Source organism: Melozone crissalis, unplaced genomic scaffold (assembly GCF_028551555.1).
Source record: "Melozone crissalis strain CALT ecotype California unplaced genomic scaffold, PUWL_Pcris_2 ptg000023l_1, whole genome shotgun sequence".
NCBI lineage: Eukaryota > Metazoa > Chordata > Aves > Passeriformes > Passerellidae > Melozone > Melozone crissalis.
In genome coordinates this window covers 11,452,869-11,479,549 of record NW_026535801.1, presented here as the reverse complement: position 1 = coordinate 11,479,549, position 26,681 = coordinate 11,452,869, and the positions used below count along the sequence as shown (strand labels likewise).

Here is a 26,681-nt window from a genome sequence, read left to right as displayed (position 1 = left end):
CTAGAATAAGTGAAACATCTACTTACCTTCTGCAACCAGATTCCTTCGCAAAGACCATGCCCATCTACTCCACTCCTGAGATGTGCAAACCCCACAGGGTGAGACAAGCTGGAACACTGGCCAGCCACGTTCCTGAACTGCCCCACTCCCACCTCTGCCTCCCCTGATGGAGGCAGAAGAAACAACTATTCCCTAATCCTGATCTCCAGAGGTGGAGGGTGGGTGACACAAAGCAAAGTGCACACAAGGTGATTCCTCTCCCCCAGGAATCAAGGCATCCAACTCAATTTTACAAGAAAATTACATAGTATCATAAGAATGTCCAGGGTGAGTGGATGGGGCAGTTCCTCCTTTCCAGTGCCATCATCAGGAACAGGACAGCAGGAAATGTTGTGGGAAGCAGGCTGGGTTTGTATTTCCCCTTTCTAGCAGATAAAACCAATACTAACAATGAACTAGGTTCAAGGGGTACACAGGAAAAAAACTCCACAGAAATCAGAGCTCAAGATTCAGAGCCATTAACTCCATCAGTATTAGATTACAGGATCCCAGGAACAGATGCTTCTTTAGTTGGAAGAAACTTCCAGGAAAAAAAAGCCTGATATGAAGCATCAAGAACAGGTACTAGGATGGACCCAGCCAATACTGCTGTCACAGACACCCCTGAAAAAGAGATCATCCTAAATTTTTCAACACAGGAGGCCTTACAGCACCTAATGCTGAAGCTTCAGCAGTGCTCAGATGACAATGTTGTGACTGGAGAGCTCCCCTGCCCCTTTCCATGTGTGCCTGGACAAACAGATGAGCCTGGCAGAAGGGCTGATCTCAAGAGCTACTCACTGACAATTTCTTGTTATGTCTTATCCTTTGCTTAAAATCCACGTTGGTATGGGTATATCCATCCCATCCCTTTATTTTGGGGATGATTCTGTTGATTTCAGAAGGTACAAACACTGGGAAGAAGAGAGAAAACTGAGCACCAAAGCGGCCTTCACTAGATTACAGCCTCCACCTGCTGTTCCAAATTTCTTCGGGTACCAATGAAGGAACACACTTTTTGCTTCTGGAAACAACAGAATTAAGCACATCACTGAAAAGACACCCAAAATATCAAGTGAAAATTGAATTATCCTTCACTAGATTAAAGAGCTAAGTTGGCTGATTCCACTTGGGTTTTTTAAAGAAGATCTTTCACGGACATCATAAATTGTACCTGATTGTACCAGCAAGAGAAGTTCTTGAACACCTAATAAAGAAAACCAAATTAGAATAGCAGTAGTGAATAATAATGGATCAGGCAGTTCCACAGAACTGCAAATTAACAAGGGGGAGTCATAGAAAAACCTGGCCTGGTTCCTGTCCTGGATGACCAGAAGTGTTACTGCTGCATTGCTAGCCATGAACAGTATGACAAAGGAATGGCAGGTCGATTAATCCTTTCCACAAAAAGCTCACTAGATCAAGTGAAAGATCTAAAGCATGAAGACTTCCACCCTTTGAGGTGAAGACCAAATTTTCATTTCTAGGTGGCATGCATTTGCCATCAGCAGCTTGGATGGAAATACTTCAGTGATGCCAATGTCCAAAGCATCCAATTTTTGTTAAAAAATGACCCTTTTAAAGAGTTTAACTTACTCCACACTGTGAAACATTTTCAGCATTTCTCATCAGCAATAAAATATTTCGCCAGCAAACAATGATGGCTGGAAGTTAAAAAATAGTAAAACAATTCTTGCAGTCAACTATCGCAGAAATGTTATACCTACTTTGGTGGCTCCTTTTCAAAGACTAAACCCCTGCAACAAAGAGCATTGGAAATATACAGAGAAACCTTAAAAAGGGGAATGAATGCTAAGCCATTGATCCGGGATGCAGGGGAAAATAACAAGAGCCTTTGAAGTAATGGATACAGACATCACTAACAGTGCAAGATTTGGGACCAAAGGACTGGGATCAACGCTGTCACATGAATCCAGTGGAATGCTGATGGCTGCTTTAGTGACAGAGCTGTGTTAAGCAGACAGGACAAAAGGATGTCTGCCTTTTCAAGGACCTATTGACACCATTGATACCCACACAACAGAGCAGAGTGGGGCAATGCTCCTGCTTCCCAGCCTGTAGGCACTCACAATTTGTGGATGACAGTTTACTCCTAAATACATGTTTGGAACTGGAATTAGAGCCAAAAGAAAGGACTTTGCTCCAGAAGGATGCAGGGCACCTGCACTGCCAACAGACTGACTCCACCCTACAGGCTGAAAGCAGAATGGGCAAATCTTACCAGATGTTTGCACTCAGCTCTTGCTGAGAAGGTTCTTTCTAAATACTAGGATCAAGGTTCTATAAAACTTATTTTTAGGCTATGTATTCCATACCTTGTATTGAAACGTATGTTTTCCTCCTATTGAAAATATTTATTAGCTTAAATAAATCTTTTGCCTCCCTGCCTTTATCTTTAAACACTGCAAAGAGCCATATTACTCCCCAGCAGCCTTGGTATATGGAATAAAACATACTCAGCTGTTTTAGCCTGCTTTTCTATACTCTCAATCATAATTGTTATTCCTGCTCTGCAATGAGTGGGGATTTTTTAAAACATGTTTAATCAAAACAGTTTATTCTCAGATCAAGATTACATTTTAGTTATTTGATTTGCAATAATTACAGGCTGGAGAATTTTAAGAGAGAGGTCCTTGAAAAGAAGTGTGAAATGTACTTTCCATTCAGAAAGTAAAAGCTACACACATAACCAAAAGCAGGTCTATGAGTCCAAAAAAACCCTGATAATTGCATGAGTAATTCCTGAACAAACAATAAAGTTGCCTGCCTCAAGGAAAAAGCTGGGCTAGTGAATGACATCAACAGGAAATGAGTAGCATTATCTCTTCCTATCACTCCACTTGTGCTCTCAGTTCATTGTTTTGACAAGTGCTCTGATCACACGGGGTCCTAACAGCACCATGCCATCCCTCAGCAAATAGCACACTTCCACGCCTGCATTCAGCCTGTTGGGCTTCAATAGAAAAATAAAGGGAATATGGCCTGTTCAAATCCCTAAATCACTTCATTTCCAATGACATAATGAAAAAATACTTAGAACCTGGTAGGAAAAATACAGCAGGAAGTGAAAATACTAATTACTGCTGCCCAAAAGCCACTTTTACCTATGCCACTTCTAGGACTCTCCAAAAGCCAACAGATTACAGCATGATGGTAAAATCATCACATTCAGTGAAAACACAGAAGTCACCATCAAAAACTACAGAAAGGGAAAATTCCAAAAGTAGGGTGGGAAAAAATTCCTAAATCCAAGCATTAAAGCACTGGGATAACTCACTCAGCCAGATGATAAAACCTCATCACTGGAGGTTTCCAACACTAGACTGGCAAAGCCCTTGAGCAACACAACCCAAGTGACATGAGATGGTTTTTTGAGCAGGGGCTGGACCCTGAGATCTCCAGAGATCCCTCCCAGCCTCTGTGACCTCGTGGGTTCCTCCTCAGGTTGCTGACAGTCACTAGTGCTCCCTGAGCCTCAGACAGGTTACAATAACTGCACCCAGCTGAGTAAATCTGACCTTTAAGGCAAGGTACAGTATGAAGATAAATGTCCAATTCACAGTGTGCACATGAGCTTGTAAAATCACATGAAGGCACAGCTATGTGCCAGCTGAGTCAGAATCAGAGCAGAGCAGCAGCTCCAACAGGAAGCAGCACCTTACAGCAGATACACTGCCTCACGTGCCTGCTCAGCACTAAATACATCAAAGTCTGGTTGGCTGGAACATTTTTGAGGATAGGAAGACATTCTGGAATTACTTCCTTTTCCCCTTGTCCTTCCTCCAACCCCATTTCCTCCCCAGTCCTAGTGCTGAGGTGCAAAGTGTCCATTATTCTCCAGACATCCACCTGCCTTGTCCTCAGTCAAGCACCCATGCCAGCTTTATTGTCTCAATTAAGTCCTGCTCAAATTAAACTGGTAAAAAATCAAAATACCAAACAGAATACCCAAACACCTTGCCCCCACCACAGTTCTGCCACTGAACTCCATTCCAGGCTTTATTCAGCTGAGCTGCAGCCTCAGATGTGATCATTAGGTACCCCTGCTACGCACAGAAGAAATGCACATGGTATTTTCAGGAGTAGCTGAGCCATGTGCTGCCACTCAAGACTTGCAAAAACATTTAAATGTTCAATGTCCAAGTCATACCAAAAAGTCTGCATAAAGCAAGATTAGATGCCAGTAAGAAAATTAACTCCTACTTGCAGAAAAAACAAAAGAAAAGAGGGGATTTTTAATTTTGCACACAATATACTCTAGGAGCAAACGGCAAATCAGAAACCATGCTTGATTCAAGGCAGGTAGTTTAATAATTTAGACTATTTCAATTATTCAACACACTAGGACACGAATTCCTGAAAGAAAGTGGGGCTGTGCATGACTCAACCATGTCTTTACATACATTAGTTAGTCATGCACTTTCCAGACTAGACAAATGTGGAACAGACAAGGTGCCAGCATGATTTAAAAAAACAGCTTTAGTTAAGATTTCTACCCAATTTAAAGCCTCCTGCCAACCCTCCAACCACCACAGACATATGTGACTCAAATCCTCAAGGAGACTGCACTGAAGGCAAATTATTAGGTGTATTTGTCATTCTAATAAGAGCCCTGCTGAAACAAGTTTATTCTTGTTTCCCTGCAATAACTGATTCTGAACCTTCAAAAAAACTACAGAAACATTATTTAAAATTAAAAAAAAAAAGAAAAACAGTACATGCCTACAAACAATGTTTAGGATACTAAAACATCATACATTAATTATGCTCATAATTAATTCCTTTGTTCATAAATTACTGTGCATCAATGACATGTATGTATCAAGACCAAGAGATACATGTGCAATAAAAAACCAACATAATCCATCTCCCCTCCCACCCACCCTCCTCAGAATCCATTGCCTTTTTATTCATCTACCCACCCATGGGTCTTCTGACACAAACATATACTAAAAACCAAAATATAAGAGCCAAAATAATTCTACAGTAAATCACCTGTGGCTCTGTGTACTTACTAATGTTTTTCTTTTCATCATCTTTATGACTTTTAGAGAATAAACTCTTTTGATATGTGATGTTTTTAAGTATAATGAACATGTAGCTCATTTCACAACCAAAGGACAAATAACTTCAGCTTATAAACCAGTCTGCAGAAAAACTAAATTAACAATTCTGACCATCCTCAGTAGAGGCAGGCCCCAGCATCACGACCAGAACAATGTGGGGCTTGGACCACCTCCCTTGCTACACATGATTTATTACAAGTTGTATTTTCCCTTCATAATGCTCAGGATTAGTAGTTACTACACTGGCACCATTAACCATACATTTTCCATGTGACTGAATCAGTACCTTCAAAACTAGACAAATATACAGTGATAGTAAAATTCTACTGCACCAGGACTTCTTTATTAAAAAGTCATAGTGACAAAGTTTTGCTACCTTGATTTTTTGCCTTCACCTTTCTAAGATAACAGTTCAAACAGAAAAATAATTATTCTATAAAATGTTTACAAAATCTTAGGAAAGTTTTCAGTGACTGGTTTAACTAAAACTGCTTATTCCACCTACTCTTCCAGAATCTTTTTTCGAACAGAGTACTCACTATCTCAACTTCAATCTAAAAAATATGTTTGAACAAATCTGTTCTGCATTGAGAGAAAAAAAAATACAATAAAAAATCAGCTTAAAATAAATTTATTAAACAATACAAAAATAAGCATGCTGGAAATCAAGATACATAAATAACATACAATGCAAATGAAAAATGGAAAACGAGACAGGTAACTTAACAACTGAGCCAAAAGGTACAACACAAATGCTAAAATAAATCTTTAAAAAGCATTTACATTTCTAATGAAATGTTAATGATGCTGACAAAGAAAAACAAACAAACAGCTAAAATGCTTGAATATCAAGAATTGCTATTACTGTAGCACAGGTGAACACTAGAACCGTTGCAGACTTCACACATGGAATGACTGAACCTCAGTGGCCCGTGGTGGGTGACCTTGGCCCCCAGGTGCCCTGCAGGAACAGGAGCCATCTGCACACGTGGCAGCAGCCAGGGCAAGAAACTACAAGTGTGGGCAAGTTACAGAACAGTTGGTTCAGAGGAATCTCCTCCCGACCCTTCCTAGCTGGAAGCTGCCTTCAATTCTGAGGCAGGCTTCAAAAGCATATATTACAGAACTGTAATATATTTATATATATATTTAAAGATTGTTTAAGCTGTACCCTAAATATTCTTATTATGCATATTAAAGACCTAGTAGTTCTCTTATTTCTGTATTTCCCATGCAGGACTTGACTCTACCACATATGGAAAAATTGTCCATCTTCAACCACATCTTTAGAAGTGGCTTCAAACAGCACTAAAAATCAAGGTGGGTAGAGTCAGACCAAGCAAATCCTGCATCATGCCTTTTCCATTTTTAATTAAATCAGCAAGTCATCCAGCAACATGTCACCACTGTAAATACTTTCCATTAGCAGCACAGACACATTATGTTCCCTCCTGCAACTGAGGGTATTTCAGGTAAAGTAGTTCTGCAGGATCTGAATACTTGTTATGTCTCTGTAGCTACTAGTTTACTGCAAAATCCTCAAACAGGCAAGACATTTTTATAATTGAAGACTTGGCCTTTATTCTGAGGACAAGCACTAACAAACCTAACCTTATCATCAGAGATAAGATTATAAAATAGTTATTATTCAGCAATTCATGACTGACACTTATTACTGACATTTGCACCACAGATTTACCTCTTCATCCCAGTAGGGCATCAAATTCACTGAAAATTGATGTTCTGTACTGTTTTGTTTAAATATTTCCATCCTAGGCTTCAAAGACAGGAAGCCCATCCTTTTACAATACTCTGCTAAATGAAGATTATTCAGGGTTTAGTCAGAGCTTCTTCAAATGTTTATGCAAAATTAACAATACCTAAACAGATTAATTAAGAGCAGCTTGCTTTCTCAGAGAACATCAGCTCTGTTTTATGCATCTTCCTAAACTCATGAACATTCCAGATGGGTCAAAAAAGGGGCAGGAAAAAACTAACTCTGCTATTAGGCAAAATTCACATATCAACAGTTTGGAGTTTTAGATTAAAAAAAAAGGGAGAGGGGCTGGGGAAGGGAGCAGAGAGAAGAGGTGAAGGTGTTACTACAGAACTGCTTGTCACTGTCTCTTAAAATCCTCTACCAGCTAATACCATTTATCATTGCTTGGACAAGTTTCTCCAGTTTGATAAACCAGGACTCTGTGTGATGTGTACTAGGGATGGGACACATCAGATTATTTGCCTATTTATAGAGGAGAAAACTTTATAGAGAATGCTTTTCTAAGACTTTCTGCATTATTAAGAATCTAATTCCTGCAAGTGTTAAGAATTTAGCAAGTTGTTGACCTCTGTTCAGAACTGCCTATTGAGCCTATCTGAAGCTTAAATATATCATTTGGAGCTACACCCTACTCAAGATACTCAAATTATCAAATTATGCAGCTTAAGAGATGCAGCTGGCTGTGGAAAAATGCAAGTCCTCTTCCTCAGTAAGCTGACAGAGCTGCAAACCCAAAATCATTTCAAAAAAATAGCAATTAATTATAACTTAAGAATTTGCTCCTGTGTAAATGAAACCTCATATATGAACATATGCACAGAATTATGTTTGAAAAACAGCTCTAAACAGTCCTAATAAGATCTACCTATCTGCTTCCCTGTGAACATATTTCCTGCTCACTGCTCAGTTGGTTACCAGTCGAAGCCCCAGATTGCTTACATTCCTTTCCAGGGTGGAGCACAGCACTATTAGTGAGGCAGATTTCTGAGTCATAACTACCAGCTGGCAGCACAGGCAGCAAGAGAGACACTCCAAATAGCTGGGGCAGAAATCTCTCTGCTGCATTAGTTAACTTGCAAACAAGACAGGTTTTTCTCCTCCTCCTCCTCCTCCCCACTTCTCCCACTCCTGCCCAGGCATTTTTGCTCTCTTTATTACAATATTAACATTAATAATTATTAATGGTTTGATAAAAAGAAAAAATAATCTTCACTAGCATGGCATATGCAAAAGGTCAATTTCTCTTCAAATTTGATAGCTCATATTAAAGAAACCCTGATATGGTAATAATATGACTCAGAACCTATCTCCACTTAATATACAATTATTTAGAAATTCAGGAATTTGCTGTATTTTGCCAAATACTATTTTATATTTTAATTAATATTCTATCTTTACATGCTGACCCTGCTCAGTGGACACAAGCTTTTGCCCATTCTCAAAGTTCATATACTTCAAAATCTCAGATATAAAAAAAAATAAACAGATACACCACAAAAGTGGTATGTATCTTTGAAAACACTAAGATTTACCTTTACTTTTTTTTTTTTTTAACTAAATGTGTTCTAAGTAACTACAAAAGTCAGTTTACAGCTTTGGGGTTGTTTGCACATGCTTTTTCCCACACACCCTTGAACTTTGACAATCTTTTTGGTATAGCATACAAAATTTACACAAAAATATATATATAAATGAAACACCAGGTAAACAATATTCAAATCAAAATAAAATCTAGAGATGCTTGAGGGTTTTTAAAATGAAGAATTTAATGGAACTAGAACCCATTTGTTTAGTTCTGCTCTCCCCGACCTTCCATTCTATACACTACGGTTCTGGAGATGTCCTCGTTTGATTCAGGTGACACTTTTTTCCATACTGTTTCTTTTAAAGCAAGTTCTTGCTGGAGATTCTCATAGTCCATTGGTCCAAAGGAATGCTAGTTGTTCAAGCAACATACATTATTTATTAGTGTACTTGAAGGAAAAAAAAAAATCCATACTTGCAGTCATTGCTAACAGACTCAAGTGTTTCAGCTCTTCACATAAACTGTTAGTTTCACTTTTCCACTTATAAAAAAATTAAACTCAAAACTGGGTGATTTTTAGATGTATACATGCAAATAGAAGCACTTTAATAATCATTCTACTGTATTGAAATTTTCATGCCTTAGTTGAAACATTAATGGTATTGAAAACAAAGAGGTTTTCCTTATCTCAATGCCCTCATGCTTGTATCATTTGTAAATGCAGCTGGAGTGGATTCAGTTCATTCCCAGACACGGCTTATGCTGCTCCCTAAGTAGCAGGCTCTTGTCTGCAGCACTATTCATGCCTGAATTCACTGCCTGTGCAACTCTCAGCAGGTCATGTGCTGTTGGAGACATCCTTGTGAAAACACAGCTACACACAGATCTCGTGTGTTGCAGCACACACCAGAAAGGCTAAGCCCACCAGCTGGTCAAGTCTTTATTAAAGGCAACCAGTACAGTAAAACTCTTGGCAACCTCCATCAGATACCATCTACCTAATCTAGCAGGGGGGGATGAACTGCATGAAATGGAGTTACAAATTTAGTAATGAATTCTCCTAACACAAAACCCTGTGACAGTAGGGTCCACCCAGGCAAGTGCCCACTAATAATGTACACTAACTAGATGATCTGAAAGCTTTGATGCAATACATGTCATTGAGCAGTTTGGCATTTAGAGAAGAACTTGCCAGATTTCCCCTGAAGTCTATGAGCAATACTCACTGCACACAGACAGTAACTTACCCGCTGATCACCTCCTTCTCTGCGAGGATCAAGCTTTTTTGCAAAGTGTCTCAAATTATCGTAGTTATGGAAATTGCACAAAGAAACCAGATCCTGCAAGCATTTAGAGAACATGCATTATTACCTGCACAGGATAGCCAAATGCACCTCAGTTAATAATAACACTACAACTTACATTTTGCATCATATCCAAGTAACTTAAACAGTAAGAAGTTTATTTAATAAATCAATACCCATGTCCATAAGGCACTTTGAACATAATAGATCTACAGGATAAAATTCTAATAATGCCTTTAAATAATACCTTTAAATGATACCTTTACTTCCTTCTTACAGAAGGACGAAACAAGGAGCAAATCTGTAAAATATCTATTTAAATAAACTGCTACTCGAAGACAGGAAGCTTATCCTTTTACAATACTCTGCTAAATGAAGATAATTCAGGGTTTAGTCAGAGCTTTTTCAAATGTTTATGCAAAATTAACAATACCTAAACAGATTAATTAAGAGCAGCTTGCTTTCTCAGAGAACATCAGCTCTGTTTTATGCATCTTCCTAAACTCATGAACATTCCAGATGGGTCAAAAAAGGGGCAGGAAAAAACTAACTCTGCTATTAGGCAAAACTCGCGTATCAACAGCTTGGAGTTTTAGATAAAAAAGGGAGGGATTTAAAGCATAAATAAGCTGTATGTAACCCTTCAGGAACAGAAAAACTTCAATCAAAAGGATGAAACAAAGAAATGAGTGACAATAAGGGATTCTCAATCTGTATGAATTACAACATGAAAGGCTATAATTACAAAACTTGGCAATGCTGTTCTATTTTTAAAAGTGACTGTTACAATCATGTATCAGTTTTTAGGTCTCATTGCAACGCAGAATTGATGCAGTAAATCCTTCACCTACCCCTCTATTCTAGGATTTAGAGTTATGTTACCAGGACTATTTAATACGAAGCTTTAAAGCACTTAAACTAGAATTAGTAACTGCTTAATTTGGAACTGTGTAAATGTTAGATAAATAGAAGCATGAAAAGTTTTAACTGCTGCTCAAATTCCCCTTTAAAATTAAGCAATCATCATTACAAGGTAGTTTTAGGGAGAAAAAAGGAAAAAATTTTTTACATTCTCCTCTCCCACAAAACACCTTAATTAATCATTGCAAAGTCCTCCCCAAAATCTCTCCTGCTTCTAATGCTCCTATCAGCAGACTATGCACAGTTCTTTCACTGGCTCAACATGAAGCCAGGAAGAGTTTGCCCAACATCTGGGTATCATCTATGAAGACATCTTTTGTCAGATGGTTTACAAAAATTAGTTTAAAAATACATCAGAATGGAAGTATTTCATTACAGTCTTTTTCTGTTATTACAATGAAATAAGAGTTGCATTTCCAGTGTTTTGAAAACTGCACTTTATGACAAGAAAGGGAAAAAAGTCTGTAAATAGAGCTCTAGAGTTTTAATGCAATATACTGGAGTCCAGCACTTCCATTTCCCCATGAAGTGTTCCTTCTCAAAGCTTTTACACAACAATTTCTCGAGTGTTTCTGGCATCATACTTCAGTGCTCACTGAAATCAAGTGCTATTTACTACTAAAAAGCAAACATCTATTCTTAGACTTTCACCCTTGGACCAGATGAAACTTGCTAAGTAGGGAACAATCAGAAATCACTATTTAATTCACTTAGATCTCAGCTGTGCCAACTGAAGCTCAGTAAACATCAGCTGCAAAAGCAAAAAAAAACCAGAAAACAAACCCAAACCCCAAGGGCAATGGTGCTTACATGACAAAAGTGAATTCCTTTAACACTGTTGCCCATCTTGTCCAAAGGAGGTGACCAGCACATCAAGCCCATGACATTAGGAACAACCAGAAGAATCCCACCAGCAACTCCAGACTTGGCAGGAAGACCAACCTACAGAATAATCAGAGAATTACTGGCCTCTGCAATTGTTCCTCACTATTGTAACACAATGCATCAGCATCTTCCTGAAGATTATTGTGTAGCATTAATAAAACATGTATCTGGAAGGCACTTGAAGCTGGGAAAGCATTATTACTTATCTCTTTTTAGATAAACAATAAACTGATGCAGTTTGTGACAATCCAAGGTTCACAATCATAAAACTATTTGCTCACAGGAATACAGTGGGTCAATAATACTGTGAAAGAAGATAATTAAATCTATTTTTTTTTAAAGTAATTATGACTGAGCAGTACTACACAATAGTATGTCTCACAAACAGTTTGCAACAAGGTGGTAGAATGAAGCTGTAAAAATCTTGACTGGAAAAGATAAAAAGCAAAAAACCACAAGAAAACTGGAAAGTATCTATGAAATCATACAATAACCTATTTATTTAAAATCTGAACAAAGGCATTACTTTTTTTCAGTAGGAACTAACATGTCACATATCCTCATGGCTCTCCAAGCAGCAACTTTTATGTCACACAATGCACCATAATCAATTTTACGTGTATGCATAAAAATGCTGGAAAAAACACTGAAAGCATAAGATAGACTCCATCTTGAATTATAAACATGTAAGGAACACACTGCTAGAAAATAGGAGCACAGTACATGGGCTGTGTGTGACAGCCATTTTCACACATATAAGGACAATTTCTGAGCCTGAGTTACTGAAGAAAAAACAACTGTCTGCAAAGGCTTTCTGCTATCCTTGACTCCCATACAGCAGGATTGCTTCAGCCATGAAGAAATATTGCTTCTGTCGCTCTCGTGAACAGCCTTCCTAAGGAACAGCATTTATCTTTTGATATGAAAAGGATTCCCTGAAGTAAAGGCAGAGTGCTCTAGGGTATGTGACACTAGCAGAGCCATGAATCCTAGGTGAGATTTTCCCTTACAGTGCGCTCAATTTCTAAACAATTCATGTAACACCTTCTCTTCTGCCTCAAAACAAGGAAGCAATCCTTAGAACATAGAAAATACTAGCAGAAATTAACCTGCCTGGTCAGCTGTAATTAAAACCTGTGAAGTACTTACATGGAAGGCAAACTGCCCTGAGAAGTCATACATGCCACAGGAATGCATCAAACTCAAGGTATTCCGGACTGCCTCGGGGCTCAGGACTCTCTCACCAGTGATTGGGCAAAAGCCACCATTAGCCAGAGTTGCTGCCATCACACTTGCTGACTCACATGTTACTTCTATTGAGCAAAGCTTATGGAAAAGAAATAGAGATTATAAGCACTGGTACTTCTAGCAGAGTAAGGCCAACTACAGCAGGACCAACAAAATACTGAAATCTTAAAATAACATCTCAGAATCACCTGTAGCATAACATTTCTTACAGATTACACTAGTAGCATCAATTACTACAGTCTGAATCTTTCTGCTATAAAGATCCCAGTGACAGTGTTTGTAAGCCCTCTTAAAAGCTGGGGACAGTATTTTTATGGGTTAGTGTCTCTGCTCGATTCCTCCCCCCACCCCCCTTATGTTCCTTTGAGAGGAAGAGGTCTGTAAAACAATCTCTAAAAAAGTATTTTGCATCTGCTTAAATGGCAAAGCCACAGAATGACTGGTTTGTTTTTTTTTTAATTTGAGCTTGTTTCGTGTGGTGGGTTCTTTTTATTTTAAAGCCTTAGAAGATCCCACACATTATTAGAAGTACAATTTAAAGCTGCAAATTCTAGCACATGCAAGTGTTAACGCCAGCACTTCCTGCTGATGCAGCCTTATTTCACCTTTTTCATATTTAATTTCTTATATAGTAATGATACAACCACACCATAGTTTTTCCCAGGATCCCTGCTTCAGTACAGACTATACATACTTTGGTGACACATCAGGAAATGTGATAAGATGCCATCACCTGATGCTGCCTCATTTCTGCAGAAACCAAAAGATAAGTTGGTTTCAACCTGAAGCTGAAATGCTGCTCTAAAAAGTAAACAAACTAGTGCTCCTATCCTTGTTTCTGCCAAACAGTCATTACATGATACTTCATGAAGTTACCTAAGCCACGTTTGCATGAGTAGTTACTACCTGGAATTCTTATTTTCCGGGTGCCAAACTCAATACATCCTAGTCCAATCAACTGGAGTTGCAAATCAAGAGATTGTCAGAGACGCATCTAAAATGGCAACTGTGTTTTAAACATATGAAGTATTACATAATATCACCTACTTTCAAAAAAAAAATTGTTTCTAGGTTCTCAGTTTAAGCACCTGCATTCTGTACCTCGTTTGTCTAAACTGAGAATAATCCATCCTCACTTTACAGAGATAATAGGCAAATACGTTTATTCCTGCTCAGAAAGTTCCCAGTCACAAAAGGGAGGAAGGAGCATTACAGAAAACCCAAAGAAAAGAAATAACTAGACTTTTAAGTACAATCTGAGTGTTGGAAAGGTAAGCATTGTACCCTAACAGGAAAAGAGAAATGCTGCTCGTGTATGAGCTACCCTTTTCCTGAGCACGGAGTGAAAAGGGGATTTTTCAAGGGAAAAAAGAAACAATGACACATGGTCATTAAATCAGAGATTAGAATGCACAAAAATGAGGCCAAATTAAAATACATCAGAAAAGTAAGCTTTAGCATTTCTTAACTTATTAATAGCTTCCACTTAGAAAACACATCAGGCAGTGAGATACAAGGCATTTAAAAAGCATTTTTATACAGTAAATTCATGTAAATTACACATTCTCTTTTGTCACAAGTTCATAATAGACTATTAGCTTGTACCTAGTTTCTAACTCAACAGGAGGTCAACTACAGCTAATCACACATACCTTACTTCATAAACACTCATCCAATCTAAATATAAGAGAGCAGGTGCATCCCCACACAAAAAACTCAAATAAAATTTGCATTTTGAAAATAATGCCTTATAATTTGCATAAGTAACAGCAAGTCTCCAAGTCAAAAACAAATTTTGAGAACTCTGTATTTCTTTTTTTAAACTCTCCCAGATGAAGTGAATCAGTAACACAACTTGAACTGCCTCTTGAGAACTCTACACAGCAGGGCTGAGTTGTGTGCATTTAAACATTAGGAAACCCTTACTGAGGAAATACCTCACACTTGCAAGTTCTCATTTTGTGACAGTTGTAAATAACTTGCTGAAAGTGAAAAAGAAAAAAAAAAAAGGAGGGAGGGGGAAAAAAAATATATATATTCTTACTCAAAAGCATTGAATGAAAAGGAGGTGATATTCCCACTTCTTCCCTTGTAGCACCCCCTCAAGCCTACAGCTCAGCATGCACTCTCCAGCCACAGAGGTTAAACTACTCCACAGCACCATAAGAAGCAGCAACCCAAAGAGGAAGTGTTTTGTCAAACTCACTGAGGTTATACAAGACATTTCAAACTTCTAACTTCAAGTGGTTTAAAGACTATTGCTAGTTTGTATTAGCAACAAAGACACCTGAGTAGATCACCTGAACAAAAGCAAATCTGGGTACATCACACATACACCTGTCATTTCCAGAGTTAAAGAGAAGCTGACATTTAACTGCACGTCATTAAAGCCTCCATGTCTAGGCACAAATCAGCTTCTACTGCTTATAATAGCAATTCTAAGCCTATGGTGAGTCTCAATTTTAAAGTCAGTTACCTGAAAATAGAAGTCTAGTATAGCAACCATATCCGTGCCTTCAGGAAAGCACTGAGGAAGAAAAAGAAAGAGTCTTTAGATAAAATGATTTTTTTTTTTTTAAGTATCACTTTTAGATAGACATAACTTTAGCTATACTGTTGTCAGCATACTAAGCATTAGGTGTATTTTAATATAAATATTTAAATGTAGTAAGTAGAAATACTTAATGACATCAGACTTAAAAATAACACAGTGCAGCAATATCAATAAGCTAGGTACTAAAAGATTTTTCACTATAGTTTTCAACATCTTTAAATAAGCAAATGGAAAAATGCATTCAGGAGTTTTATAAAATCACCTCTACAGCACAGATTACACTTTTTACAATAAATAAAACAAATTGCCATGGCTATGTTACAGAAAAATATTTAGAGGTATTTTATAAGAATGGCATAAATATCACACTTTTTAAATTACAGCATTTGAATAACACCAATAAGACATATCCAGTATGAATTTGTGCCATACTGTATATAAATTAAAAGGCTTCACAGATTACAAATAAAACCCAGCAAACGATCTTAAAAATATACTTAAGAAAAAAAAGTAACCTTTTTTTCTTTCAAGTAATAGCCAATTGCAAAGTTTCTATCTCCACTCTCTCTTTCAGACTGGAACCTAAAAGAGAAAAAAAAGGAAAAAAAAAAAGACAAGGCAACATGTCAGACTTTCCAAAAAACCCCCAAAATCGCTGAACTCAAGATGTATAAAGTAATTCAGTAAAATTCCACGTAAAGGATCCATCACTTCTGAACACAACTATTCTACTAATGGGACAGAAGTGGCCACAGCAGCTCATCCCAGTTCACCCAGCTGGAGTGAATCAGCACTGACATCCAAATACACACAGTACTGGTTACCTACACAACACAAGCTGACCTGGAGAGAAGGCAAAGGAGGGTAAAATCCTCATCCTGGAAGCATTTCTGAATAGGCCAGAGTGGGATGGACCATCCCACACTGGGACAGTGGAAGGGTCACTATTCCCTGCCCAAAGCACAGGAATGTGAGGATCACACAGCAGCTCAGACAAAGGCTGCACTCCTCACTGGGATGACTGAGGAAAGGATGAAGGCAAAAGGAGGAACTCCTGCCCGATTCCTTCTGCAGTACACACCTTTTACTGAAACAAAGCTCAGGAAAACACCTCTGCACATGCACTGGAAACAACTCTGCTAAAGGGAATCTTCATGATTTACCCCAGAGCCTGAAAAAGCTCTTAGGATTTTTGGAATGTTATACACTGAGTTTATGAGGGGAACTGTTTGTTTGAGAAAAGAATTGAAATATGCAAAACAAAAAAAAGCAGAAGTCCCAGTTGTATCAACTATATCTCCTAAATATTTGATATGCAGCCACCAACATGCAGAGTTTAATTTTTAATATGAATGCCAGGAAGAGAAGAGTTGCACTTACAGCTCTCATTGCCATAGCACCAACAGAGCACTAAGACAGAATAATGACATTTTCAAAGAGGTAACCAACACTTTTAGGTGAAATTTTGCCCCACCAGTGTCAGAGACATGCACAGCTTTAGTTGTAAATTGTTAAGTGAAAGACACCCTCCAATAAAAGGGATGAAATGCTGGTTGAAATGTAAATAACTGAACTTTGTCATAAGCTCAAAATATCAGTTATCAGTTGAACCACTTTCCACCTAACCTTAGCAAGTGAATAAAAAATACTTACGTGGCATTACTGAATCCAACATACTCATTGCCAGCCATTTTATTCATGAACTGCATCACCTGGCAGAGACAAAGACAAGGAAAAGTAATATTTTTACACATAAAAAGGTTATGAACTTTCAACCCAGCCTTACCCTAAATCTTGCAACACCCTTTTAGAAATGCAATACAAATCACTAAATGTTTAAATAACTAAGTACATCTACAAAGACAAAGCCCAGGCTATGACTAAAATTTCACTTTCAATTCCCTTGCCATCTTGAAACTTTTACCACTGAAGTTAATTAAAAAAGAGAAGTTATAATGTTAACTTACGTAGTCAAATTTTTCTGCGTTATTTGCTCCTTGCTGCAAGAAAAGAAAAATAATTTACAAAAATTGTTAACAAAGGAATAAAGTTAGTTCACTTAACAGTATTAGGATTTTAATGCACATAACTAAGGTATGAGTCTAATTAAGAATAAGGTACTACAATCACTTCATATATTAATGAAAAAATTTAAATGTTAGATAAGTAAATCTTTAATTATCATTTAAATAATCCTATGCATCTTAAACACCTGTATGCTGGAGATTAATTTAAATTGGAAAAGGTATGCTGTATTTTAAGTGCTCTCTATTCAACTTTACATGCTTAGCATAAGTAAATGCAGTAACTAAAGCAAAAACATACAAAAGTAACTACAAACAGGATAATTACAGTAAAACCACTAACTTTTTATGGATTAGTAAGGCAAAGGTATTCTCAAATTACCAAGAGAGCTGAGCATAGGGAGGTTCAGGCTACACAAGTTAAAATATTTCCACGGCCAGTGCCCATACTAAGAATTTAGACTGAAGACTTAAAATGAAGTGTTATCCCTAACTATGAAAATAAATGCAATTAATTTAAAAATATCTGAATAATGTCCTACCTATTAATAATTGTTGAAGAGCTAGAAAAATAGAATTTTCCATCATAGGGCACATCATTGTGCTAACAACGTACAGGAAAATCTAAATCAAACTTAATAAGGACGACAGTGGAACTTAATTCTTAGGGTGGGCTTGATTTGGGTTTTTCAGGGAGGATGAGGGGTTGTTATTTTGAGGATTTTTTTTTTCCTTCCTTGTTCAAGAACATTCTCAAATTTAGTAGCTGCCAGTTAAAGACATTAATTTTTTAGAGGTCTCTGATAGGTGACCTTTCACAAATTCCAATAGAAAGAGATTCAAAGAGGACCGGGAGGTAAAAGATAGCACGGGGTCCACTGGGGGGAGTTTTAATTTTTTTTTAAGTAGCCAAGTAGAATTTTTGGAGGAAATTTAAAAACCAATGGCATCACATACACAAGTGGAACAATGTATCTAGAGAAGATATTTTAATACAGGATTTTAATATTAAAGACATTCTATTTAGAATAACAAGACTAACAAATCTCAAACAATTCAAGACGCTGCTTGCACTGTGTTTAGTGTGGGGATGGGGAAGAAAGTGGAAAAACCAGAAGCTTTATATCAACCAGTATTTTACTTAATTAAATGCATAAAGCCAGTCTCATTTCCCACTCTGTATGTGGATTAGGGTGTTGCAGATAATCTTGGAAGCCCATGCTTCAGCTCATCTACAAGAGGATGTGCAGACACACACGTACAATCACTGGTGAAAGGAGTACCACACTGTTCTCTCAAAATTATGTGCCAGTGGTTACCTTATGTTTAAAGGCTAATAACCTCACTCCTAAAGGCAATAAACTCTAGCTAATTTGCAATTAGATAAAAAATGCATGATACATTTCATCAAAATGTTCCTGTATAATATACCAGAACACAAATCTTAAAAATTTAACTCCAAATCTGTTCAATGAAAAATAATTAAAAGAAGAAATTACCAACTTCATTGAACTGTTGCAGTTGTCAAAATATTCCATAGATCCTAATGCTGTAAAATATGTAACAACATTTAAACCACAAAAACCTTTTTAACCTTTCAAATGCACAATGAACATCTTTTTCTGGGAAAGTGGGTCAGCATTAGTTATGGGATGCTGCATTGATAATTGTATGGTTAGACATGTATAATAAATTGAAACAGGTTCTTTTGTTAAAAAAAAAGAAAAGAGGGAGAAAGGGATCATGCTTTCTGCAAAAATATAAATACATAATACTTTACTTTTTTGTTCTGCCCAGTGGAAAAAATATTCCCTCAACAAAAACATGGCTTTACCAGCAGCACATAAAATTGGTGGGCAAAAGACTCAATGCAAACTTTTTCCACATCGACTTCTTATAAAAAAAGTTCCTTTTCAAGTTCCCAACTAAACTCGTATTTTGGGAAGCAAATCTTCTGCACACTAAGCCAGGTGATGAGTTTTTAGTCCTTGATGTTCCACGCACTTGTAGAGGTATTTCACATCACACACAAAAGCATTGTCACTGAACCCAGACTGCTCATACACCTGAACTATTTGCTGAAGCAACCACATGATCACAACCTCAGCAGGGATTTACTACAACACGTCACTGAAGTGAGAAACTCTGCTTCCATACGCATGATGACTAAAAACCCCAACAGATTATTTCCCCTCTTCCAGCAGCTGACAGAGGTGTCCTGCTCCTCCTAAAAAGCTGGAGAGACACAGTGGCAACACACATGCTATGATTAAAATGCAATTGCAAATATAAAATCCTAACATTCAGAGTACTGAGCAGCTTTTCCATAATAATTTAAACAAATATAAAGGGACAAGGGAACTTCTGTTCTTCCACAAGTGTTTCTTATTTTAAGCTTGACTGTAAAAACCTATGAGTTTGGGGGCACAACATGTCTTAAACAGCATTTTTAAGGTTCAGATGCAATTCAACCTGTCTAGAACACCAAAGAAAACATTCCATGCACTAAACTCCACAAACACTTTGTACATTTACTGGAACATGTTCATATACACACTTATACATGCTTGTGTGTATATGCATATGAAAAAACACTTCTAAATGAATACAAAATCAAATTTACAATGTTAAGACCGAAGCAGTTTGATAGGCAGAAAATTCAAACTTTCAGAAGACAGCTCAATACAATTTTGTAAACACTTAAAACCCCAATGGACACTATGGCTGTCAATCATAAATTTGAATTTTTTGACTGTGTCAGGTTTTAGTGATCTTCCCTTTTTTTTTCTAAAAAAGGTACTTGTACTGCATTACTTGTACTTCTACTAAAACATATAAACAGTTGCAAAAGCTACATGTCTACATAGGAAAGAGAGACCCATGGATACTTACCAGAGCTTGCAACAACAGAATTAGGCAAAATTTATTAGAAAAGTAGTTAATATTAGCCACTTTTCACTGATCAACACTGTTTCTATGATTAGAACATATAAGCTCTTACCACGTGTCTCTCGTTAAAGCAATTTCCCGATTTTGAACCTAAGCAAAACTAATAAAAACACCTGCACCATGAGGTGTTCATAATCTTCTAATAATAGAAGATTAATTTAAAATTAATTTCTGCAATATTTAAAGCCAAATTTATAATCTAACACTATACTGTGATGAAAATATCCAGAAACAAAAAAATCATAATTCTACGTCAGAGTGCAATAAAACTTTTTTAAAACACGTCTGCATTTTTCATGAAGTTAACTACTGATGTCTTTATTTTAGCTTTCTCTGTTTACATACTTTTTATATTTCATTTGTTAAGATGGTCCTGTTCTGTGTCTTCACAGTTTAGTGCATCATTTTCAGCTCTGAAATACTTGAGAGTACACTGTGACAGACAGTATTTGACCTAAGTCCAACACTATCAAAATTTCAAACACCTGCAAGATTTTTTTTGTATCCTTCACTTCTGTGCACATGTGATCACTTAACACAAGTTATTTCACAGAATCCACTACATATTCTATGTCAGATAACATCCAATATACGTGAGTTTTAACAAAAAGTGGAGAAGAACATGGATTTAAGCTCTATCCCAAATAGTTACCATAAGAAAATCAGTAATCTAGGAAGAGAGGCAATGTCACCAAAGTGAAGACAAGTATCTGGCAGAGAAGATCACAACACCAACACATTGTAAAGTGGTTTGTATGCACATTCACACATCAGCCTCTTGGGAAGGATAACTCCAGTGACAGCAGAAAGCAATTAAGCTAAATCAGTACTATTCATTGTAATTGTATTGTCAAATAAACCATGCATTTTCCCACATCTCAAGTATTGAACTGTAACTGCATAGGTTTCCAAATACCTGAATCCTGACAGCAAACAGACCCTTGGCACAGCTACACACGTTTTTTCTACCACTCTTTGCCTCATTTACTTTGTGATTTATCAGCATATTTAGCAAGTTCTTAAATGTATCACAACCCTCTCCATGTTTTATACAAAATAAAATAAGCTTCCACTGAACTAAGGTTTTTCAAGGGTCAGAAAGATCAGCATTTTCCTTTTTTTGTACACCAAATTTTTTGCAAAAACTATTAATTTTGCTATTGCAAACATGTCTAAATGCTTCCCATATAATCCAAGACCACAGCACACCTCCCTTCAATGAGCATTCCACTCCTAAAAAAGGTCCAGAACTTAGAAGATCTAAAGATGCTATATTTGCCTGAAACGTTGCTGCTAGGTTAGGAAAACTTTTATCTACAGATGGAATGTTAAAGCATACAATGAAAATTATTTAATATTAATCCATTGTCCTCTGGTGATTCCACCCACAGCCATCTGCCTTCTTCCACACATTTCTACCTGAACCCTTCCTCTTCCTCTCACCTGCGCTTCTAATGTGACAGTCAGAAAAGGTAATGTGGAAGTGGGAAGTTCCTGACAAAACCACAGATGTTCCTGGAGTTAACAAGCTTTGAGAATTGAGTTTAAGGTCTAAGAAAACTTAAGAGATCAAAGCAGTAAAATCTATCCATACTACAGGCAATAAAGACTTTTCCCAGCCAATGTGATGTACAGAAAGCTGCACTGGATATGTACTAAATCCATACAGGAGTTGAATCACCTTCTTTCAAGCACCTATATTTCCTTGGAGACAGGATAAAAATTACTGTTTTATCTCATACCACTTTTCCATAAACTCCTGTAATTGCCACTACAATTTTCTTTTGATAAAATTTATTTGAAAATTGTTGTAACTATGTCATTTACATAACTAGTAATACAGGCAAATGGCTGTACAATTATCAACAAGGGAAAAGGTCCTCAGCAGGTTTTTTCTAAACTTTATTTCATTAAAAGTGACCTGCAGGATGTCCTTTTGCTAAGGCATTTTTATTGTAGACACATGCTTTGAACTGCTGGAACAGTCTGTGGAGTGTAATGGATGTACAATTAGAACAGGGGCAGGGGTTAAGGCACCAAAATGTAAATACAGCATAGTCCCAAACACAGGGCAGTTGGAAAATCACTTAAGATGGCAAGAGTAGGATACAGCCATGCCAAAGTAACTCAAACAAACCTGTCACTTAACATGCACATACCCCTAATTATTTATTATTATGGATTGCAAAGACAATGTAACACTACAGTTTAGCTCCCTGATCTGTTCCAAAGCAGGAACAACAAATTCTGACAGTACTCAGAACTGCTGGGTATGTGATGCCAAGAGCCTTTTTTAACCCTAAAATGTTAACATACTGCAGGTTAATATATTCTGCTAGACATTACTCCAAGCATCATCTCTCATCCACAGTCATAATCTGTGCCAGCCTCCAAGGACAGCTGGGTGCAAGATCACATCTACTAATAGCTGCTCAACTCAATGTGTACAATGCGTGAGAACGCTGAAAGAGTTCTTAGATCCATTTCTCAGAGAGAGATAATGAATCTCAAAGGAGGTAAAAGCATTCCTAACCATGAAATACAGCAACAATCTCTCTGTGGTTATCAACATGCTATAGTTAGATAAATCTGCAATTCACAGTAAATTTAAATTTTCTTGTACTTTAAGAGCCATACACTGTTTTCAAGACATGTAAGTAACACCTTAAATAAAATGAATAAATGCAGAGGAATTGAGGGCAAAACATGAGTTAATGAAGCCACCTTTTTCAGAAAAAAAGGTAAGTTTGGTATTAGATCAAATACAAATGTGAATTATGTATTTCACTGGTTAGTAGCAATAATGTTAAGTTGCAGATTGTAAAGAAGTTACTTCACAAAAATTACAACTAGTAAGTAGTTTTGTACTGGTGACCCTCTATGTAATTGCCTTCAGAATATATTTAGCTTGGTTAGTTATTCAAATGATAAATGGTATCTTAGTGAAAGCAGTACAGAAAATCTACATTTTAATCACACTGAGAACAAATAATGGTGTGATAAGTAAGATACGAGTCCAGACGTGCAGTTACCACATGCAGAAATGTTAGTGCAATGCAATACTCTTTATAAGAACATTACAGAGAAAACCCAAATAAAAGTTAAAAAAAGCCACCCAGCAAAATCCTTCCAACAAATAGCACAGTTGCATGCATTAAACAAATCCATGTTATCTATTCAGAAGTACACCATTTATCAAGAACTACGTGCCTTCTACAAGAGGCACAGGCTTTTGTTTTGCCTTATGATGTGTAGGGCAAGTTGGAGTTGGACTAACATTTTAACATTTCAGACAAATGTGTTAAGTCAGAGTTTAAAATTCACTACTATCCAAGTGAATTTCAATGCTCAGTCAACCTTTAAAAATATTAAATGTGAATAAATTTACCTGTCATACTTAAGGCCATTTTCTTTCACCTACAGCTATCAAAGATAAATGTCTTTAAGCAGGAGTTCTTACACCTTCTTTAAATATAAAATAACAGAAAATCATGATCTAAGTAATTTTAAAATCAACCTTTTGGAAATAGGGGGTAGGAAACACACTGTAGCTAATGGACTTGGAAATGCAACCAAGAAACAGATTGTAAACAAGACTTTCAGACCTCTGAAGTAACAGTATCAAGTTTATTACTCAAAAAAATTCCAGGGGACTGACCTGGTCCCCAGAACTCTATGCAGGAAAAAAAAAATCATTTTTTGTACCTATGGCTACTAAAACCAGCAGAAAATACAAGTCGAGTATCAGGCAAGCATTAACATTACATGGAGTTTATACCATTAACAACCTCAAGACATTTATACAGCTGTTCTAGGAAAAACAAAATAGAGCTTTCCAAAAGTATCAAGATTATGGACTGAAGATGTAAAGTCATTCAGACCTGGTGTGCTTGGCAAAATAACTTCCTGTTTTCAAACACTGTTGTTTATGAAAGCACACTTACATCCCAAAAGCAACTATGTACCATAGAAGCTCAACATAATTTAGTGGTGCAGGATGTTAATGACACAAATTCAACATAAGACTGACATTCAGATATAGCAGCACTGCTCCTGTACAAATTACAGCATCTTCCATTTCTTCTGCACTGCAAGAAATATTCTTGTAACTTCATGCTCTTTAAGAGCACTCAGACACTCAGAAATGTACTTCTGAGCTTTAGAAAGTATATTCCTGAGAAATATACTTCCTCAGCAATTATCAAGTAGAAGGCAACACTCTCAAGAGAATATCAAGTGTTGTGCAGCTAAAGAAGGAAACAAATCTAATACCATCAAGGAAAAAGAGTTTTTCAGATGCACTGATGCTTGTTAGAAACTGCTATTCTCACATTGCATTCGTTTGGAAGGGTTACAATTCCCAAAATATCAGTTTGTCTACCTGCCAATGAGTAAAGTACCACCAGATACTGCAGACAAAAATCAAATATAGTTTATAATGTGCACAAAACATTTTTTCTACATTCTACTAAAATACTCAGAGAGAAACTAAAAATTAACTTTTTACCTTGATTAAAGATGTGATCACAATTGCTCCAGCATTCACCATAGGGTTATGAGGCCTGTCTGTGAAATAAAGTTTTCAATTACAAATATATTCCAAGACATGTTTGTCAAACAAAACCAGTGAGGTGCCCAAGTGAAAAATTATTCTAGATTTAAGTATGACTGAGAAGCTACTATTACAGAATAGCAATTATATAATATTAAAAAATACTGTCATCCAAAACTATACACCATATTTTACCATTATAAGCACAATATTTTACAGCTTAGAACACACCCAGCCTTATGCTACTTAATAATTCAGTTTTGTTTTCTTTTTTTTTTTGGGATCATTTCTTTTCTTGAAAATTACAAATCCTCTCGTTTAAGAATTTAGCTTACTTCCTAGCTGACTTGCACATACCTGCTACACTTCTATTTTCCTTTTTCCCCACTGATCTCCATATTAACAGTATCTTTGCATTCTCAAGTTGTTCTTGGCTGCTGAATAAATCACCTGTTTTTGTATCTCCTTTTTCTCAGAAACCTCTCATCACCCATCTTACTTTTCCCATATCATCTACCTTCCACATATTACCCTTCTCTTTTATAACTAACATTTTTTATGTGCCTTTTAACTAGGATGTTGACTTTTGGGCATTGTGGTATTTGAAAACTTCAAACAATTCTCAATACATTAATACCATGACAGGTTTGAATTCTTTATTTGCTGTTCTTTTACCTCCAAATCTGAAAAAATACTGATTCAAAAACTGCACAATGGTCAATGGCACTTCGCTATCTATGACTATCAGTCAATCTTCAAAAACAAGTTTTAAAAGTCAATATTCATAAGCCTGCAGAAGTTCCAAAATTTCCATCACAAAGCACAGATCAAAACACAGCAACAGCTTTTTGTTGTAAGTTGGCATTTTTAGCTATAATTTATAACTGTCTTAAAATATTCTTCATTCTTTCCAGTTTGAATCTCAATACTAGTAAACAATGAAATGCAAGAATATCCTGTTTTAGCCATTTTCCATATAGTTAGTATAGAAAAAGCACCTTCAGATGCACGGACAGTTTTCAAACACCTATGTATCACTTCATAAAATCTGGATTACAAACATGAAATCTAACTGTGTCTGAATATTTAGAAAGTAAATAGATTGAATACCTTTTTTTTTTTAATTTTCAAATCTCGTCTTCAAAGCATTTATGGATGTTCAAACTCACAAATACTCTGCATATCTGAAGTTCATACAGTGTTTAAATCTACAAGTGTGGATTTAATCTTTTAAATCCTTCTGTTCCTTTACTTGGAGAAACTCAACCTCCCTTTCTCTCACTATTACTGAAATGTTTCTATTTATTAGACTCCTACTTTCTGTTTTAGTCTTTTCTTAAGGACTGTAAAAGAGGCCATCTGTAAAGGAGGTCAGTTCCAGCACTTTTTTTCTCTTATCAGCCACAGAAGTACATACTTAAAACTCAATTTTCTATTATGTCAATTAAGTCTTCTCTATTAATTTCATGTTCATTGGTCAAAACTTCAATTGTCCAAATTCTCATTTGCATAACAGCCTTATAAACACTCTTGAAGTATAACAGTAATGGAAAAGATCACAGCCCCCCAATTCATCTTCTCCAATAGTTCAATTTTAAAAGTAGCAATAAAAGAAGAAAATCATTACTACACTTTGTCATGTTATTAAAAAGAGAAAATATCGAACACCTATATTAGTTCAAAGGAATTAAGGGGCAATTTTCAGCACTATCAAAGCTTTTTTTATAGCAGAGCTTTTGTAGGATATGAAAGACAAATCTTCACACTGTACAACACTGTATTTGGAAAAACTAGGAAAGCAAAAACAAGACGG

General features: G+C 36.6%; 1 protein-coding gene across 1 annotated transcript in view; it reads right to left on the bottom strand.

Annotated features, from left to right (window-relative positions):
- GLS (glutaminase) overlaps window positions 1–26,681 on the bottom strand; it is a 59,220-nt gene that overhangs the window by 14,949 nt on the left and 17,590 nt on the right. Inside the window, exons 7-14 of the mRNA XM_054278466.1 lie at window positions 24,824–24,882; window positions 17,311–17,343; window positions 16,997–17,055; window positions 15,859–15,925; window positions 15,266–15,316; window positions 12,691–12,867; window positions 11,467–11,598; window positions 9,679–9,771 (exon numbers count right to left, since the gene is read on the bottom strand). Of these exons, the coding sequence (XP_054134441.1) occupies window positions 9,679–9,771; window positions 11,467–11,598; window positions 12,691–12,867; window positions 15,266–15,316; window positions 15,859–15,925; window positions 16,997–17,055; window positions 17,311–17,343; window positions 24,824–24,882 (671 nt within the window). The remainder of the gene's footprint in view (window positions 1–9,678; window positions 9,772–11,466; window positions 11,599–12,690; window positions 12,868–15,265; window positions 15,317–15,858; window positions 15,926–16,996; window positions 17,056–17,310; window positions 17,344–24,823; window positions 24,883–26,681) is intronic.